Source organism: Copadichromis virginalis, linkage group LG11, assembly GCF_057382275.1.
Source record: "Copadichromis virginalis isolate Kocher_CV1m ecotype Utaka linkage group LG11, C_Virginalis_male_GT1.1, whole genome shotgun sequence".
Lineage (NCBI taxonomy): Eukaryota > Metazoa > Chordata > Actinopteri > Cichliformes > Cichlidae > Copadichromis > Copadichromis virginalis.
In genome coordinates this window covers 35,604,313-35,622,996 of record NC_140628.1, presented here as the reverse complement: position 1 = coordinate 35,622,996, position 18,684 = coordinate 35,604,313, and the positions used below count along the sequence as shown (strand labels likewise).

Below are 18,684 nucleotides of genomic sequence, written 5' to 3'. Positions count from 1 at the left end.
AGCACTCTCCTGGGGTAGGGTGGCTCACTTGGACTCGGTGCTTTGTGGCCTTTCTGGGAGTGGTGGCGTTTGCGGTGGCTGCCGGGGAGAACGATGGCTGAAAGCTCCAGTGGTAAAGCTGAAAGCTCAGGTGGTAAGAAAATAGTAGAATCCAGATGATTGTGTGAGTTGCCGATGTCTAGTAGTGCCTGTCTCATGTATGTTAACAGTGCACAACACTTGTCCAGTGCAAAAAGAACAGAAAACACAAAAAACAAAAGAAAGTCGACATTCGAGAGTGGAGCGAGCAAACATGTCTGCCTCGAGGGTGCCATTGTCTTCGGTAAGGTAATATGGATTTTTAATAGAATTTTTACAGGTTGACATTATGTGGTCTGAACATTTGAATGAATCATTAGTGGAGGTTTGCATGCACATCAGCACAACCTTGCAATTTACCCAAATGTTTTTTCAGTGTGTGGAAAGAAAATCAACCTGATTCATGACCTGAAAAACAAACAATGAAAAAATTACAATGTAAGTTTACCACTGATGTAATTTACTTTGGTAAAACTCAATATAAACACAAAATGTGACTTATCTTGGTGCTTTGAACACATATCTTAATAGATATGAATAGAAGATAGACTGCCTTTATTGTCGCTATGCAGTTGTACAATGAGATACAGAGCACAGTTCTGCAGCACTATACACATATTGGCAGTATTAAATGGTAAAAAATGGTAAATGGCCTGTATTTGTATAGTGCAGAGGAAAAATATATAAAATGTACAAATATACAAGCCAGTTTTAAAAAGTAATATGTAATAAATAGCATTATGTAATTTCACATAGAATTAGGTATTGCACAGTAGTGATTCATAGAGGAAATGGGGAAAAACTGTGTGTGTGTGTGTGTGTGTGTGTGTGTGTGTGTGTGTGTGTGTGTGTGTGTGTGTACCATGATGTAGTAAGTTAGCAGGCTCTCAATGGATGAGTGGTAGAAGGTCAGCAGCAGGTTGGAGTTCAGCTTGTACCTTCTGAGGACCCTCAGGAAGGGCAGCTGCTGTTGGGCTTTCATAAACAACATGATGAACCACCTAGATAATTATTTCATAAGAAATCATGGAAGTTGTAAGGAGTTGTAAGCTCTAAGGTTAGCACAGTTTATTTGGGACGGTCACGAGAAAGCCTCACAGTGTCATCAAGGGTGTGTCACAAGTTAACTTTAAACTTTCCACTTATTTGCATTATATTATAAAAGCAACCTCAAAGAGAAAAGAACACACAGTGACGAGCAGCTGTGTGTGTTTGGTAACTCAAGAAGTGTGGCAAGTTCTTGTCTTATATTATCTGTCTGTCTGTCTCTCTCTCTATATATATTTAGAGAGAGAGAGAGAGAGGGGAAACATTTTTGATGTACTGTCCTTTCTAATCACTTTTTAACCAATGTCATTCTAACAAAATGCTCTATATTTATTATAGCTTTCAGTGTATTCATTATGCTGAATCAGATATGACACAATCTTTTTTTTTCCTCCACAGTTAATCAGAGTGAACATGGATGTGTTTCTAGTCCTTCTCCTGCTTTCAGGTAAGATTCCAGCAGTTTGGTAATTTCTCATTCAGCATATAATAATTCACTGTTTTTTTCAAATATAAATTGTTTCTACCTTGAATTTTTTAAAAGAGAGGTAATAACTGACCAAATATGGAGCAAGTTTTATTAATTCATATTTGAGGGCGAGCTGTTGCTCCAGCATTATGACTTTACTCCAACAAAAATGCATATATAATTAAATTAAATAAAAGTAACAAATTAACGAAATTAATCTGGAATCTGGGTGACTATCAGTTTAGAAATGTTCAGATTCACTGACATAGGCACAAATGAAAAGTGGTTTCTGTCCACATATTAATAAGTTGAACCATCACTGATCTACTGAGCAAATCTTATTTAAGGAATTCTTTTACTGCAGAAAGTAAAATTCTATAGAACTCCAAGTATACAAGCATTCTGAATAAATAAACAGTATTTCTTAGTAAAATCTCAAAAAAAAATCCATTTCCTTCTTCAGGTTTCTGTGTCCCCACTGCTTCCTTTCCAAACATCTATTACTTTGTGAATGAGAATATGACCTGGGATGAGGCCAATGCTTACTGCATCAAGGAGTACCTTGGACTTGCACAAATTACTTATCCAGAGAACAACACTGCTCTGGTGAACACTCCAGCCGGGGTATACACCGGCAAAGCCTGGATCGGACTTCATATAGACGTAGGTTGGGCCTGGCTGGATGGACGACCACCCACATATTATAGTTGGAGCCCTGGCCAGCCACTCAACACTGGCCCTGGATATTGTGTGTCCACAAATTACAGAGGATGGTATAGTGTAAAATGTACAGAAATGCTTGGCTTCATTTGTTTTGACGGTAGGTATAAAGAGATCATTTGTTGTAAGGTTTTACTCCTGTAGATTAAATTGACCCTTGGTACTAATTTAGCAGAATGAGGCTCAAAACATGAAATAAATAATAAACATAAAAATACAACTTTTAAATATTCTAGTTTGAGACTGGAATAAGTCTCCCAGTGAAGCTCAAACCTGAACTACTCAGTATAAATATTAAGAAAATATAAAGACTATATATATGCAGTACTGACATATGATTTATATGGTGTATTTAAATCACAGCTTTTTTCTGCATAGCCTATTTTTCAAAACATAAATGAAATCATTAATATATGTATAATGTCACTAATGGAATCTATAACTTCTGTTTCTTTAACAGGCAGTGATTACATTGTTAATAATACATATGTGACTTGGAATGAGGCCAAAATCAGCTGCAAAAACAAAAATTCAACTCTGGCACAAATCCTTGATGTGGAAACATTTGATAAAGTCAGCAGAGTTGTGTATAGACAAAAAGCAATTTGGATTGGCCTTAGTTTTTCTCCAGTCTGGTTTTGGTCAGAAACTCAACAAATCAGCACATTCATGAACTGGAAAACAGGACAACCTAACAATGAGTTTCATTGCGCTGCTATATTGGTGGGAGATGGAACTTGGACCACCGAACCATGCATTAAACAATATCCTTTCTTCTGCTATGCAGGTATGAATGACATTTCCCTAGTTTTAACACTCAAGTGAATTTCCAGAGATGGTATGACCAGAAAATATTTCTTGCACACTAATCAAGATATAATGAAGACAATATACTTTGTTTAATTCTAGAAATATTTTTGCCTGTTTGCTTGTTTTCTGCCCCTGATAAATGGCAAAGATGGTCATGTGACATTCTCTATCTGCTGAAGGCTGAGTCTAAGGCTTTAACTAGTTTGATTTTTTTCTTTAGCAGTTAAAGTACAACTATTTTTAAAAAATGTAAACAACAAAGTCATCAGCAGCACAAAAATACAAATAACGAAGTGCACCTGCAGCATTTGCTTTTCTTTTTTTTTTTTATTTAAAAGTGTATTAAATCAATGCTAGTTGCAAAAATAACTTCAATCCATTAATAAATCTACAGTATTAGCAAGTCTAAACATTACCTAGATATCTTAAGCTTTATATTTCCAAAAAAAATGTAGTCACTTTATCCGCATGCAGCGCAAAGACAAGTAGAAAATTTGACAAATTTATATAAAAAAAGAACAATAAAAGCTATGATATTCGTTTAGGTCAAAGAGGTGCACTTAATAGCATCTCTCCAAACATGGCATCTTAATGTTGTGACTGTGTTCTGTATATTTTAACAGGGTTTTGGTTAATGTTTAAGACATTCTATTTGAATCTAATAATATACTTATATATTATTAATAACTTCCTCTAAGCCAAGTACTTGTCAAATTCCATATGATTTATTTGGAAATGTTTTGTTTTTGTGTAGTTTACAAATCAAAGAAAACAGTGGTGAGCATGAATATCCAAACTGATGTCGACCTGGAAAATCCAGATAACCAGGCTGCCCTGATGCAACAGGTATAGTGTTTGTTAACAAGTTAGCCTCACTTGATTAATATTACCAATAAGAGAGCTTTCTCCATTCTCTCAGCCAGTGTTGTGTCCAATGTTCCCTCTAATTTTTCATGTGTCTGAGCGAACACACAAACTGCCTGAGCGGTCCCTTGGACCACTGTGAGCAACAGCAGAAGTGTGCAGTGTGATCACGCCAGCATTGAATCCATCCAAGTTAAATGGTTTATTAAAATAATCAAATCTCAACATTTACATTTATGTTAAACTACTTTTAATTAACTGCTTTGGCCCACTTACAATGAAAATTTAAAATAATCTTTTCATGACCTGTGTACACTCTTGGAAGTAAAAATAACTTGAACTCCAATTTTGAAAAGACAACTTTTTTTTAAGTAAAGCTCTGACTTGTATTATGAGTATGAGTCTGTGGTTTGGGAGAGAGTCCTGTAACTCTGTCTGCAAAATACAGTATATAATGACCGATGTTGGGCAATTAATTATATAGTTACTTCTTCAAAAAAGTTACTGAGTTGTGCAAAGTTTTTTTGCAGCTGTTTACCTAAAAATGCTGCCAAGGCATTTTTTAAATAAACATGTAAAACTATTTACAGAACAATCATGTGTTCTGCATCAAATGTGATGCCACACAAATTCTTTGTGCCACTCCAAAAAATAATTTCTGTCCACTATGAGATAAATGAGAACAACAGCCTGATACCTGCAGGCCTGACAGCAGGAGATGTATCACTCCTGTAACACCTGTAACATTCAGTAGTCGCCTCATTGTTCTGACACACACAACAAAACTATTGACTACACTACACACTAACTACACAAGATTTGCGCTAAATTTCGCAAATCTCTCACATCTCAAAACACCACCATTACTCCTAAAACTTCCCCCTCCCTAAACAACTAAATGTCATGTTTTGATTGGTCGACATGGTACATTATGTCACTGTAATCCAGGAGTGATAAAAAGGTGGTAGCGCTAAGCCTTTTTTGTTGCAGTGAAAGAGAAGCACAACCCATTTTGGAAAAAGAACCCCAACTTCACCTTAAGTTTCTTTAACAGGTGTGGCCTAGAGGAAAGATTATCATCAATCACAATACCTAATGTGAGGTCAAAGTTTCAATAGAAATGCCTTGAGAAAATACAAGAAACAGAAAAACTGCAGGCCCCCTTATTTCTATTAAGAACAACATGGCCTTTTTTGCATTTAAAACCATTCGGAGCCCACACAGCTGTGAGTGTATACATTAATTAGAGCTAGCTGTAACTGTTTGAAAACCACGACCATGGTACAAGCACAGCAATAAATAATTGTATCATCTGCACTAAAATGGACAGATGCATTTAGATTTTGTACTAAGCCATCGAAATAAATGAATAGTGTAGGTCCAAGACAGAATCCTGCAGCACTCAGTAAGTGAGATTAAAAAAAATGAGAGAGAGAAATGTTAGGTCTGAAAGGCCTATTTCCAATAGTGGATGCTAAAGTGATGCCATACAGAGTAAGCGTCTGGTAGATTCTATATTACTAAGATTTTTAGGTAAAAGTTTTATCTGAATTTAGAAGCGGGAAATCATCCACACCTTTATATCTTTAAGACATTTCACTAATTGGGCAAAGTCTGGTTTATGGCTAGATCAAGCTGTGTAGCAATGACACTGGAAATTGGAGTCTATCAGATAGACAATTACCCTCCTAGGACCTGGCGTCCACATATGTGGACATCACATTTTGGGATGTCTGACCCAAAATAATAAATTCTGCTCTACAAGGGCCTGATATCCACTTAAGAGGACATCATACTGCCACTGTTCTATCGGAACTTTAAACATATGTCCTCATATGTGGATCTAATTTTTCTCAGAAACAAAAAACATTTAAAAAAACAAAATCTGGGAATTCTTTTTTTTTTTACTTTAAGCCCAAATATCAAAGAGAAATTAAAAATGCATGTCATGGAAGAGTTTGGGTGTTAGGAGGTTAAATAAGACAAACTCATGTCTTTTGATGTGAGAATTTGTTTGTTTCAAGTCTTCCTCAGGTTGTAGTTAAAATAATATTATTTTTGTAGGGAAAAAAATGTTTACTCATTTTATTGTGCTTATTTTACTAAGATTCAGCTAGGACCCTTTCTAACTGTCAATGATAGTTAAAAAATTGCATAGCATGGGGAATTTCTCCACTTCTGAAATCACGTGTTTCAGAGGTGACTTACAGTAAGGGTATCTAACATAATTCATCCTCTTTCTTCATATTTAGCTGCAAGCAACACTCGCTAAGCAGGGTGTGACTGACTTCAAAGTGACATGGACAAAACAGCCTGTGCAGAAGAGCAGGAAGAAACTCGATGGTACACACACACACACACACACACACACACACACACACACACACACACACACACACAGAATGAGTTTTCTCTGAATATTTAAGTGGTTTTATCTCATTTCAGATGCTTGTTTGAACGTGTGAGATTGACTTCCAGAGGACTGTGCTACAACACTGTTCTTTCACAGGATTACTTTAAATTGTACACTCTTTAAATTTATTATTAGTTAATTATATTAGTCTAGGTATAAAACGGCATGTTTTGTGTGCATTAAGTCTGAATTGTAAGCATTCAACTTTTCTCCTATTTCAGTTTTGTATTTAAAGGTAGTATATTTGACACCACTTGTGCGACATTGAAGCAATACATTAGGGATCCATTTTATTCAAATAATGCTGTTTTGTTAAACCTGCTGGTGTATCTCAGTTTCTTGCAAAGTACCCATTAGGAGACAAGTCTGATGAGTCTTTTAATTGGATTACTGAGACTTAGTTACAGTGGCTTGCAAAAGTGTTCGGCCCCCTTGAACTTTCCCACATTTTGTCACATTACAGCCACAAACATGAATCAATTTTATTGGAATTCCACGTGAAAGACCAACACAAAGTGGTGCACACGTGAGAAGTGGAACGAAAATCATACATGATTCCAAACATTTTTTACAAATAAATAACTGCAAAGTGGGGTGTGTGTAATTGTTCAGCCCTCTTTGGTCTGAGTGCAGTCAGCTGCTCATAGACGTTGCCTGATGAGTGCTAATGACTAAATAGAGTGCACCTGTGTGTAATCTAATGTCAGTACAAATACACCTGCTCTGTGATGGCCTCAGAGGTTGTCTAAGAGAATATTGGGAGCAACAATACCACGAAGTCCAAAGAACACACCAGACAGGTCAGGGATAAAGTTATTGAGAAATTTAAAGCACTTTTAGGCTACAAAAAGATTTCCCAAGCCTTGAACATCCCACGGAGCACTATTCAAGGCTTGAACAGTGCTCTGAATGATCGCTTGAAGTTCAAGTGAAATGGAGGGAGTATGGCACAACTGTAAACCTACCAATACAAGGCTGTCCACCTAAACTCACAGGCCGAACAAGGAGAGCGCTGATCAGAAATGCAGCCAAGAGGCCCATGCTGACTCTGGACGAGCTGCAGAGATCTACAGCTCAGGTGGGGGAATCTGTCCATAGTTCAACTATTAGTCGTACACTGCACAAAGTTGGCCTTTATGGAAGAGTGGCAAGAAGAAAGCCATTGTTAACAGAAAACCATAGGATGTCCCGTTTGCAGTTTGCCACAAGCCATGTGGGGGACACAGCAAACATGTGGAAGAAGGTGCTCTGGTCAGATGAGACCAAAATGGAACTTTTAGGCCAAAATGCAAAATGTTAAGTGTGGCGGAAAACTAACACTGCACATCACTCTGAACACACCATCCCCACTGTCAAATATGGTGGTGGCAGCATCATGCTCTGGGGGGGCTTCTCTTCAGCAGGGACAGGGAAGCTGGTCAGAGTTGATGGGAAGATGGATGGAGCCAAATACAGGACAATCTTGGAAGAAAACCTCTTGGAGTCTGCAAAAGACTTAGGACTGGGGCGGAGGTTCACCTTCCAGCAGGACAACGACATAAAGCCAGGGCAACAATGGAATGGTTTCAAACAAAACATATCCATGTGTTAGAATGGCCCAGTCAAAGTCCAGATCGAAATCCAATCGAGAATCTGTGGCAAGATCTGAAAACTGCTGTTCACAAACGCTGTCCATCTAATCTGACTGAGCTGGAGCTGTTTTGCAAAGAAGGATGGGCAAGAATTTCAGTCTGTAGATGTGCAAAGCTGGTAGAGACGTACCTTAAAAGATTGGCAGCTGTAATCGCAGCAAAAGGTGGTTCTACAAAGTATTGACTCAGGGGGCTGAATAATTATGAACACCCCACTTTGCAGTTATTTGTAAAAAATGTTTGGAATCATGTATGATTTTCGTTCCACTTCTCACGTGTGCACCACTTTGTGTTGGTCCTTCACGTGGAATTCCAATAAAATTGATTTATGTTTGTTGCTGTAATGTGACAAAATGTGGAAACGTTCAAGGGGGCCGAATACTTTTGCAAGCCACTGTATTCAGCTTTGTAGGGAATTCTGATCTACACAATTAGGAATGTGTTTGACACTAAGAAGGAACATTTCAAGGATTTGTTTTGTGAGTGTCCTCTAACATTTGCCACTATGAATCTATTTATTTTCTCTTTCATTTAGTAAGCACTATTTTTCCCTCTTAAATACTATAACCTGTTTTATGAAAGGATTATCAAATTAAGTTGTATTGTTTATTTATTTCCTTATTTATTTTAGGAGATCTGAAAATAAATTCTCCTGTATGTGTGTATTATAAGCTTAGTCCCTCACCCAAGACAAGTAAAGTCACTCTGTAACAATACCAATTTTTAGTTGTTGTTAAAACTAAATACATAGTACAGAATAAACACAACATTATAAAAATCCATTCTTGGGTCTGGTCACTGAACTGGGAGTTCAGATAAGGAGGGTGGAGTGCTCACTCCAGGTCAGCTCACTCAATAAAATTACAGATTTTTAGTAGTTGTAATTTATTCCTTTGCATTTGTCAAAACTAAAGACAGATACAGCCTATTCATAAAGGAATGTAATTCGTTTTTGAGCCATGCAATCCAAACTAGACTCATAAACATTAATTCCCAGGTGAGGTCACTAGACTTCAGGAAGAGAAAAAAAGAACTACTTGCTTGACTTATGAAATAAAAACAAAGGATGTTTCCACATTTACCTCATTGCTGTTATTCAATTCTTTACAGTTCAAACTCTCATTTTTATTGTAATAATAAATAAATAAACAATTTTTTTAAAACTTTCTTTTACTGCCGTATAAATAAATGGTCTGTAAAGCGCTTTACTAGTCCCTAACAACCCCGAAGCGCTTTACACATTCAGTCATTCACACACTGGTGATGCAGCTACATTGTAGCCACAGCCACCCTGGGGCGCACTGACATAGGTCAGGCTGCCAGATACTGGCACCACCGGGCCCTCTGACCACCACCAGTAGGCAACAGGTGAAGTGTCTTACCCAAGTACACCACAACTGAGACTGTCCAAGCCGGGGCTCGAACCAGCAACCTTCCAATAATAAGGCGACCTCTCAACTCTTGGGCCACAATCGCTCAAGAGTTGAATGACATACACAAATAAATGCAATCAGACTGCAAGCTTATATGTAGTTTCCAGGATATTTAAAACTAGAATGAGAGACAAAGCCCTCATTTTAAAGTTCTTTTATTGGTTTTTAAATGTCTTAATGGTCTTGGGCCTTCTTATCTCTCAGATCTGCTTTTATCATATGAACCCTTGCGGACCCTGAGGTCCTCTGGTACTGGCCTTTTGAGAGGCAGCTTTTCAATGGTATGGTCCTCGCCTGTGGAACAGCCTGCCGGAGGACCTCAGGGCCGCAGAGAACGTACATGTTTTTAAGAACAGGCTCAAGACCCACCTTTTTAATTTAACTTTTATTTAACGTTTATTGATTTTATTCTTATTCATTTTTTAATCTTCTTACTCTATTTATATTTATATTGTATCCCGTTCTCATTTATTTTATCGTTTTACCCTGTATATATCCTATTGTGTCATATCTCCAGTGTTTCCTCAGAGGGCGCTCTCTGCACCGGGGCTTTGATCGACCGTGGCTGCTGGGGCACAGGGGGTCCTCTCAGCCCGGCTGGGAGGCTTCTTTGCCTCCCTCCTGCTGTGTGGCCAGCCTGGAGGCTGCGGTCTGTGACCGGCTCCTGGTGCAGACGGCTCCCCTGTTATAGTGTTTCCTCACTTGGCTCATGCGTACCGAGCCCAATTTAACTCTTTAAGTATGTGTGTGTGTGTGTGTGTGTGTGTGTGTGTGTGTGTGTGTGTGTGTGTGGGGGGGGGGATATGCGTGTATTCACATCGTTTATGTTAATGAGAGTGTGGGGAGTGAGTTGGAAGGTGGGGTGCGGTGGGCTGCTTTTAACCATGTAAAGCACTTTGTGCTACATTTTTTTTGTATGAAAAGTGCTTTATAAATAAAGATTGATTGATTGATTGATTGATTGATTGGTCAGGACCCTCTTCTGGAACAGCTCCAAATTTGAATTTGGGAGATTTTATTAATTGTGTTTTGTCATCAGACTTTCATCATTTACATGCAATACCTTCAAAAGGTATCCTTTTTCGCGCTGAAGGTCCTAACATCATGAGACAATTTCTCTTCCCTTACTGCCCTCCACAAACAGATGTCCCCAGAAGTTCAACAACCTGTAAACTGAGGTCTGTGTAGATTGTACAAAGAATATAGCACAAACATGGAAATACAAAGGAAATACATGGAAATACATTTTTAAAATAAAATTTCAAGGGTTTGTTAAAAAACAAACCTTTTTGGAAATACTTTTGTGTCTTTATGCATCATAGCATTTTATCATTCATCATATGTAGCAAGTTCAAATTACAGATTTGAATATTTGCACTATAACAAAGTCCAATTTTTGTTGCTTATCAACATTCACATTTTGGACAGAGAGGACAGATGGTTTGAAAGAGGAGTGAAAGAAGCCATCTATGTCCACTGTGAGCGACCATCTTTGAACAGAGGTGGGGGTTTACGACACCAACTCTCTGCCATCTATAATCCAGTTTTGAGATCCCTTCCCAGACGCCTTAACGCCCACTCACATCCTGGGCCATCTGATCTCAGGAATTCGCATGATAAGGTGGGGCCAGGTTTCACAATGAACCCACCCGAAACTCTGGCTGATTGGGGCCCACACCCAGTTTCACACCTTGGCTCAGGCGATTAGAGGATCATCAGGGGGTCCTTTTGTCCCTCTGTGGGGGGTCACTCCCACTAGGTTTATATCTGGGACTCTCCACCATTTGACCTTAGAACTGAAGAAGCTTCTCGGATGAGAGGTGAAACGTCTTCAAGTAACTTAAAGAAGTCCAGATGCTTTTCTTTGCAAGCTCCTTTGACTACGATGACCTGGATGACTGAGAACATTCACAGACATGTTGCTTATCAAGTTTTTCTCCTTCCCCCCCCCCAAATTCTACTTCCTCTCAGTACTGCAGTGTCATTTTTATCATTTTCAAACCATTTTATTTTGGAAAATCTAATTGTACAAGCTAGCCAGGCTAACTCAACTAAACAGTATGTGAGGACTCAGGGCTGTGTGTCGGACAGGGTCGTCTGCAGTACGGGGGCCCCACAGGGAACGGTTCTGGCTCCGTTCCTCTTCACCATCTACACTGCAGACTTCTCCCACAATTCCACCCAGTGCTTCCTGCAGAAGTTCTCTGATGACTCTGCAATAGTCGGCCTCATCACTGATGGGGATGACAAGGAGTACAGAGGTCTGACCCAAGACTTTGTGGACTGGTGCCAGCTGAACTACCTCCAGATCAACGCCAGTAAAACCAAGGAACTGGTGGTAGACTTCCGCAGGCACAAGCATTCTCCACTGCAACCACTGAACATCCAAGGTATGGACATTGAGACTGTGGACAGCTACAGGTACCTTGGTGTTCATCTGAACAATAGACTGGACTGGACTCATAACTCAGACGCCCTCTACAGGAAAGGGCAGAGCAGGCTGTACCTGCTGCGGAGACTCAGGTCATTTGGAGTGGAGGGCCCACTCCTGAAGACCTTTTATGACTCTGTTGTGGCTTCTGCTATCTTTTATGGTGTGGTCTGCTGGGGCGGCAGCATCTCTGCTGGGGACAGGAAGAGACTGAACAGGCTGATCCGAAGGGCCAGCTCTGTTCTAGGATGCCCTCTGGACCCAGTGGAGGTGGTGAGTGACAGGAGAATGGTGGCTAAGCTGTCATCCCTGTTGGACAACATCTCCCACCCCATGCAGCAGACTGTGACAGCACTGAGCAGCTCCTTCAGTGGGAGACTGCGGCACCCACGGTGTGGGACGGAGAGATTTCGCAGGTTTTTCCTCCCCACTGCTGTCAGACTCCATAATAAAGACTTTAACTGATCAAGCACACACATCCATACATATGCAATAATACTAAGTGCAATAATCCTTTCTGTCATCGTTGTATTCTTACTCAGTTGTATATAGCATTTGTATTTGTATTCTATTTTTATCTTATTGTATATATTTTTTTTTTATTCTACTGTATATAGTATGTTATTACACCACATGCACTGCCAAAGCTTGCTCTGCTTTTAACGATGTGAGGGACCTACCTCAATGGTGTCCAGATGACCAATACAGAATAATGTTTAAAGCCAGATGTTATAGATCTTTCAGGGGTGAGAGTAAGGAGTTTCTGGATCCGGAGAAGGGAATGTTACACGTGAAAAAGACCGACTTATCGACTGAAACTGTCGGATGAAAGTGCACTACTGGTTGACTCTTGTTTATAGCCAGTCCCAGATGATGTGGAGCGTTGCAGGACGGAAGATTTGGTGGACAGTGCAATTACATTGCAAATCTTGTTAAGGCTGGACAAATAACCGATTACACTACTTAAGATGTTTATTAAAGAACAAGTTAGTGGCCCAGTCAATTCCACTCCTCTTCTGTTGGCTGATCCCATCTGCGCGTGGTCTTCATGCCGCACCAAACCTCGCTCTTGCTCTTGTACTGCACTTTCCACTTCAGCGTCCTGCTGTATCTTTCATTGGCCACCGTGACTCAAGGCAACAATTCCCCTTGTACTCTTCTCACTTCTAACTCTGTTGCCACCACTGAAGGCTCTGAGCTTCTGGTTGACAAGCTTTTTGATGTCCTTTGCTTGGCTAGCACACAACCTATAGAAGACAAAACTAGGAGTCTTATTTCTCAATAGGGACGCAAGTAAAACAGAGAAAATGCTGGACAAGCAGAGTTGTCTAAACAGTGAACATCAATTCCCTTGTGACCAAAGAAGCAAAACACCCATGTTTCCGCCCGGTTTCGGACCGGGGACCTTTCGCGTGTGAGGCGAATGTGATAACCACTACACTACGGAAACTGTGAGTGATGGCTTGCTTGGCTTTGGAATGTGTCTCAATCAGTAATCTGGCCAATCTGACAAATCTAATGGCAGGTTACTATCATGCCCTTGAACAGAAGGAACCATGGAGAAGAGACAGACGCTCGCTAGCAAGGAATCTGAACTATAGTCTCGATGTTAGGCTCACTTAAAAACTTTTGACATTTAGGAGTTCTCTGAAGCAAGCGCAGCTCGACATATGCTGCCCTAAGAAGCCCAGAACTGTTATCTAAAGAGGCCATGCGGTTGATCACATTGTGCATTGGCTGAAAATAGGCCCAAGTCCTGGGCAGGCCAGCTAGAGACACTCATTTCCAAGAGCTTAGTCTGTGCCTGCATCTTCAGTAAATATGGTGACTGGAGACATGTTGGTTTGTGTGAAATTTCCTGAAATTTGGGCTATAGACAACTTTTTACAACATGAGCATCCAAAGGTTACAAGCGTCAGAGCCCTGTACAAGATTTGAGTACTTTCACTCCTCTTTGTGCCAAACAGCAGTACAACCCCATAAGATAAAGCAATGCCTGCAGGCAGACACTTTTGTATGGGGAAACAAAGAAGCATGTTTCCGCCTGGTTTCGGACCAGGGACCTTTCGCGTGTTAGGCGAACGTGATAACCACTACACTACGGAAACGGAGCGTGCATGCCCTCTCGTCATTAGAGGGGCAATTCGATGCCTTCTTAAATTTGAGGACTTTTATGACAGATCATGTAGGACTAGTGAGAAGCGGGGAACTCCCATTTGTGTCATTTTTCAAGCATTCCCCCATTTATGGTTATATTGACAATCCAAATTGTGATCTCGAGATAGCATCTCTTCAAATGGGAGCTGATCTTCTTGTTGACAAGCTCTTTGATGTTCTTTGTCAGGCTAGCACACAACCTACAGAAGACAAACACACGAGACTTATTTGTTAATAGGGACGCAAGTAAAGCAGAGAAAACGCTGGACAAGCAGAGTTCTCTTGGACAAGCTTCTCTTCTCATGGGAGCTCTTGCCTAGAAGACATTTTTGACTTATGAGTGCACAGGTGGAATTGATGTTTTTTCAAACCCATTATAGGACTAGATTGTTAGATCGACTAGGATCTGGTGGAGAAATTCCACAGGGTCTTTTTGAATGATGGACTCTGTGCAAAAAAAATGCACGTAGCGTGCGATTAACGGGTGTGTGGTCATTCCAGGTAAAAGGCAGAGCAGAGAAGGAGACTGCTCACTCCCCGTCGGGGAATCGAACCCCGGTCTTCCGCGTGACAGGCGGAGATACTGTCCACTATACTAACGAGGACCTGCAAACCTCTGTCGGCATCATGTCAAGGTGGGATTCGCAGCAGGTATGACACGCAAACTCTCGTCGGCCATGTAAAAAACCCCATCACTTTACCAGGAACTACAGTTTTATGGGTGTTTGACAGAGAACTTTTTTCTGCTTTCAGCAGGGTTCCATGGTGTAACGGTTAGCACTCTGGACTTTGAATCCAGTGATCTGAGTTCAAGTCTCAGTGGAGCCTCATTTGGCTTTCTAGCCCTTTGCTCCGCATTAGCACAAGCTAGCATGAGAGTTTAATGACTTAAAGAACAAGTTAGTGGCCCAGTCAATTCCACTCCTCTTCTGTTGGCTGATCCCATCTGCGCGTGGTCTTCATGCCGCACCAAACCTCGCTCATGCTCTTGTACTGCACTTTCCACTTCAGCGTCCTGCTGTATCTTTCATTGGCCACCGTCACTCAAGGCAACAATTCCCCTTGTACTCTTCTCACTTCTAACTCTGTTGCCACCACTGAAGGCTCTGAGCTTCTGGTTGACAAGCTTTTTGATGTCCTTTGCTTGGCTAGCACACAACCTATAGAAGACAAAACTAGGAGTCTTATTTCTCAATAGGGACGCAAGTAAAACAGAGAAAATGCTGGACAAGCAGAGTTGTCTAAACAGTGAACATCAATTCCCTTGTGACCAAAGAAGCAAAACACCCATGTTTCCGCCCGGTTTCGGACCGGGGACCTTTCGCGTGTGAGGCGAATGTGATAACCACTACACTACGGAAACTGTGAGTGATGGCTTGCTTGGCTTTGGAATGTGTCTCAATCAGTAATCTGGCCAATCTGACAAATCTGATGGCAGGTTACTATCATGCCCTTGAACAGAAGGAACCATGGAGAAGAGACAGACGCTCGCTAGCAAGGAATCTGAACTATAGTCTCGATGTTAGGCTCACTTAAAAACTTTTGACATTTAGGAGTTCTCTGAAGCAAGCGCAGCTCGACATATGCTGCCCTAAGAAGCCCAGAACTGTTATCTAAAGAAGCCATGCGGTTGATCACGTTGTGCATTGGCTGAAAATAGGCCCAAGTCCTGGGCAGGCCAGCTAGAGACACTCATTTCCAAGAGCTTAGTCTGTGCCTGCATCTTCAGTAAATATGGTGACTGGAGACATGTTGGTTTGTGTGAAATTTCCTGAAATTTGGGCTATAGACAACTTTTTACAACATGAGCATCCAAAGGTTACAAGCGTCAGAGGCCTGTACAAGATTTGAGTACTTTCACTCCTCTTTGTGCCAAACAGCAGTACAACCCCATAAGATAAAGCAATGCCTGCAGGCAGACACTTTTGTATGGGGAAACAAAGAAGCATGTTTCCGCCTGGTTTCGGACCAGGGACCTTTCGCGTGTAAGGCGAACGTGATAACCACTACACTACGGAAACTGTGAGTGATGGCTCGCTTGGCTTTGGAATGTGTCTCAATCAGTAATCTGGCCAATCTGACAAATCTGATGGCAGGTTACTATCATGCCCTTGAACAGAAGGAACCATGGAGAAGAGACAGACGCTCGCTAGCAAGGAATCTGAACTATAGTCTCGATGTTAGGCTCACTTAAAAACTTTTGACATTTAGGAGTTCTCTGAAGCAAGCGCAGCTCGACATATGCTGCCCTAAGAAGCCCAGAACTGTTATCTAAAGAGGCCATGCGGTTGATCACGTTGTGCATTGGCTGAAAATAGGCCCAAGTCCTGGGCAGGCCAGCTAGAGACACTCATTTCCAAGAGCTTAGTCTGTGCCTGCATCTTCAGTAAATATGGTGACTGGAGACATGTTGGTTTGTGTGAAATTTCCTGAAATTTGGGCTATAGACAACTTTTTACAACATGAGCATCCAAAGGTTACAAGCGTCAGAGCCCTGTACAAGATTTGAGTACTTTCACTCCTCTTTGTGCCAAACAGCAGTACAACCCCATAAGATAAAGCAATGCCTGCAGGCAGACACTTTTGTATGGGGAAACAAAGAAGCATGTTTCCGCCTGGTTTCGGACCAGGGACCTTTCGCGTGTTAGGCGAACGTGATAACCACTACACTACGGAAACGGAGCGTGCATGCCCTCTCGTCATTAGAGGGGCAATTCGATGCCTTCTTAAATTTGAGGACTTTTATGACAGATCATGTAGGACTAGTGAGAAGCGGGGAACTCCCATTTGTGTCATTTTTCAAGCATTCCCCCATTTATGGTTATATTGACAATCCAAATTGTGATCTCGAGATAGCATCTCTTCAAATGGGAGCTGATCTTCTTGTTGACAAGCTCTTTGATGTTCTTTGTCAGGCTAGCACACAACCTACAGAAGACAAACACACGAGACTTATTTGTTAATAGGGACGCAAGTAAAGCAGAGAAAACGCTGGACAAGCAGAGTTCTCTTGGACAAGCTTCTCTTCTCATGGGAGCTCTTGCCTAGAAGACATTTTTGACTTATGAGTGCACAGGTGGAATTGATGTTTTTTCAAACCCATTATAGGACTAGATTGTTAGATCGACTAGGATCTGGTGGAGAAATTCCACAGGGTCTTTTTGAATGATGGACTCTGTGCAAAAAAAATGCACGTAGCGTGCGATTAACGGGTGTGTGGTCATTCCAGGTAAAAGGCAGAGCAGAGAAGGAGACTGCTCACTCCCCGTCGGGGAATCGAACCCCGGTCTTCCGCGTGACAGGCGGAGATACTGTCCACTATACTAACGAGGACCTGCAAGCCTCTGTCGGCGTCATGTCAAGGTGGGATTCGCAGCAGGTATGACACGCAAACTCTCGTCGGCCATGTAAAAAACCCCATCACTTTACCAGGAACTACAGTTTTATGGGTGTTTGACAGAGAACTTTTTTCAGCTTTCAGCAGGGTTCCATGGTGTAACGGTTAGTACTCTGGACTTTGAGTCCAGTGATCTGAGTTCAAGTCTCAGTGGAGCCTCATTTGGCTTTCTAGCCCTTTGCTCCGCATTAGCACAAGCTAGCATGAGAGTTTAATGACTTAAAGAACAAGTTAGTGGCCCAGTCAATTCCACTCCTCTTCTGTTGGCTGATCCCATCTGCGCGTGGTCTTCATGCCGCACCAAACCTCGCTCATGCTCTTGTACTGCACTTTCCACTTCAGCGTCCTGCTGTATCTTTCATTGGCCACCGTGACTCAAGGCAACAATTCCCCTTGTACTCTTCTCACTTCTAACTCTGTTGCCACCACTGAAGGCTCTGAGCTTCTGGTTGACAAGCTTTTTGATGTCCTTTGCTTGGCTAGCACACAACCTATAGAAGACAAAACTAGGAGTCTTATTTCTCAATAGGGACGCAAGTAAAACAGAGAAAATGCTGGACAAGCAGAGTTGTCTAAACAGTGAACATCAATTCCCTTGTGACCAAAGAAGCAAAACACCCATGTTTCCGCCCGGTTTCGGACCGGGGACCTTTCGCGTGTGAGGCAAATGTGATAACCACTACACTACGGAAACTGTGAGTGATGGATTGCTTGGCTTTGGAATGTGTCTCAATCAGTAATCTGGCCAATCTGACAAATCTGATGGCAGGTTACTATCATGCCCTTGAACAGAAGGAACCATGGAGAAGAGACAGACGCTCGCTAGCAAGGAATCTGAACTATAGTCTCGATGTTAGGCTCACTTTTGACATTTAGGAGTTCTCTGAAGCAAGCGCAGCTCGACATATGCTGCCCTAAGAAGCCCAGAACTGTTATCTAAAGAGGCCATGCGGTTGATCACGTTATGCATTGGCTGAAAATAGGCCCAAGTCCTGGGCAGGCCAGCTAGAGACACTCATTTCCAAGAGCTTAGTCTGTGCCTGCATCTTCAGTAAATATGGTGACTGGAGACATGTTGGTTTGTGTGAAATTTCCTGAAATTTGGGCTATAGACAACTTTTTACAACATGAGCATCCAAAGGTTACAAGCGTCAGAGGCCTGTACAAGATTTGAGTACTTTCACTCCTCTTTGTGCCAAACAGCAGTACAACCCCATAAGATAAAGCAATGCCT

General features: G+C 41.4%; 1 protein-coding gene and 7 non-coding genes across 8 annotated transcripts; 2 read left to right on the top strand and 6 right to left on the bottom strand.

Annotated features, from left to right (window-relative positions):
* Nucleotides 1-2,917: 2,917 nt before the first annotated feature.
* LOC146699261 (uncharacterized) lies at nt 2,918-6,827 on the top strand. The gene is made up of 4 exons (XM_085472740.1): nt 2,918-3,101; nt 3,879-3,970; nt 6,241-6,331; nt 6,434-6,827. Exons 1-4 carry the CDS (start codon nt 2,984-2,986, stop codon nt 6,451-6,453), a joined length of 321 nt encoding a protein of 106 aa, XP_085328866.1. The 5' UTR covers nt 2,918-2,983; the 3' UTR covers nt 6,454-6,827.
* Nucleotides 6,828-13,273: 6,446 nt separating this feature from the next.
* On the bottom strand, nt 13,274-13,346 carry trnav-cac (transfer RNA valine (anticodon CAC)). The gene has a single exon. It is a non-coding gene; the product is annotated as a tRNA-Val (tRNA).
* A 585-nt stretch (nt 13,347-13,931) lies between these two features.
* On the bottom strand, nt 13,932-14,004 carry trnav-aac (transfer RNA valine (anticodon AAC)). The gene has a single exon. It is a non-coding gene; the product is annotated as a tRNA-Val (tRNA).
* Nucleotides 14,005-14,809: 805 nt separating this feature from the next.
* trnaq-uug (transfer RNA glutamine (anticodon UUG)) lies at nt 14,810-14,881 on the top strand. Its single transcript has one exon. It is a non-coding gene; the product is annotated as a tRNA-Gln (tRNA).
* A 462-nt stretch (nt 14,882-15,343) lies between these two features.
* Nucleotides 15,344-15,416, bottom strand: trnav-cac (transfer RNA valine (anticodon CAC)). Its single transcript has one exon. It is a non-coding gene; the product is annotated as a tRNA-Val (tRNA).
* Nucleotides 15,417-16,001: 585 nt separating this feature from the next.
* trnav-uac (transfer RNA valine (anticodon UAC)) lies at nt 16,002-16,074 on the bottom strand. Its single transcript has one exon. It is a non-coding gene; the product is annotated as a tRNA-Val (tRNA).
* Nucleotides 16,075-16,659: 585 nt separating this feature from the next.
* On the bottom strand, nt 16,660-16,732 carry trnav-aac (transfer RNA valine (anticodon AAC)). Its single transcript has one exon. It is a non-coding gene; the product is annotated as a tRNA-Val (tRNA).
* Nucleotides 16,733-18,071: 1,339 nt separating this feature from the next.
* Nucleotides 18,072-18,144, bottom strand: trnav-cac (transfer RNA valine (anticodon CAC)). Its single transcript has one exon. It is a non-coding gene; the product is annotated as a tRNA-Val (tRNA).
* Between the last annotated feature and the right edge of the window lie 540 nt (nt 18,145-18,684).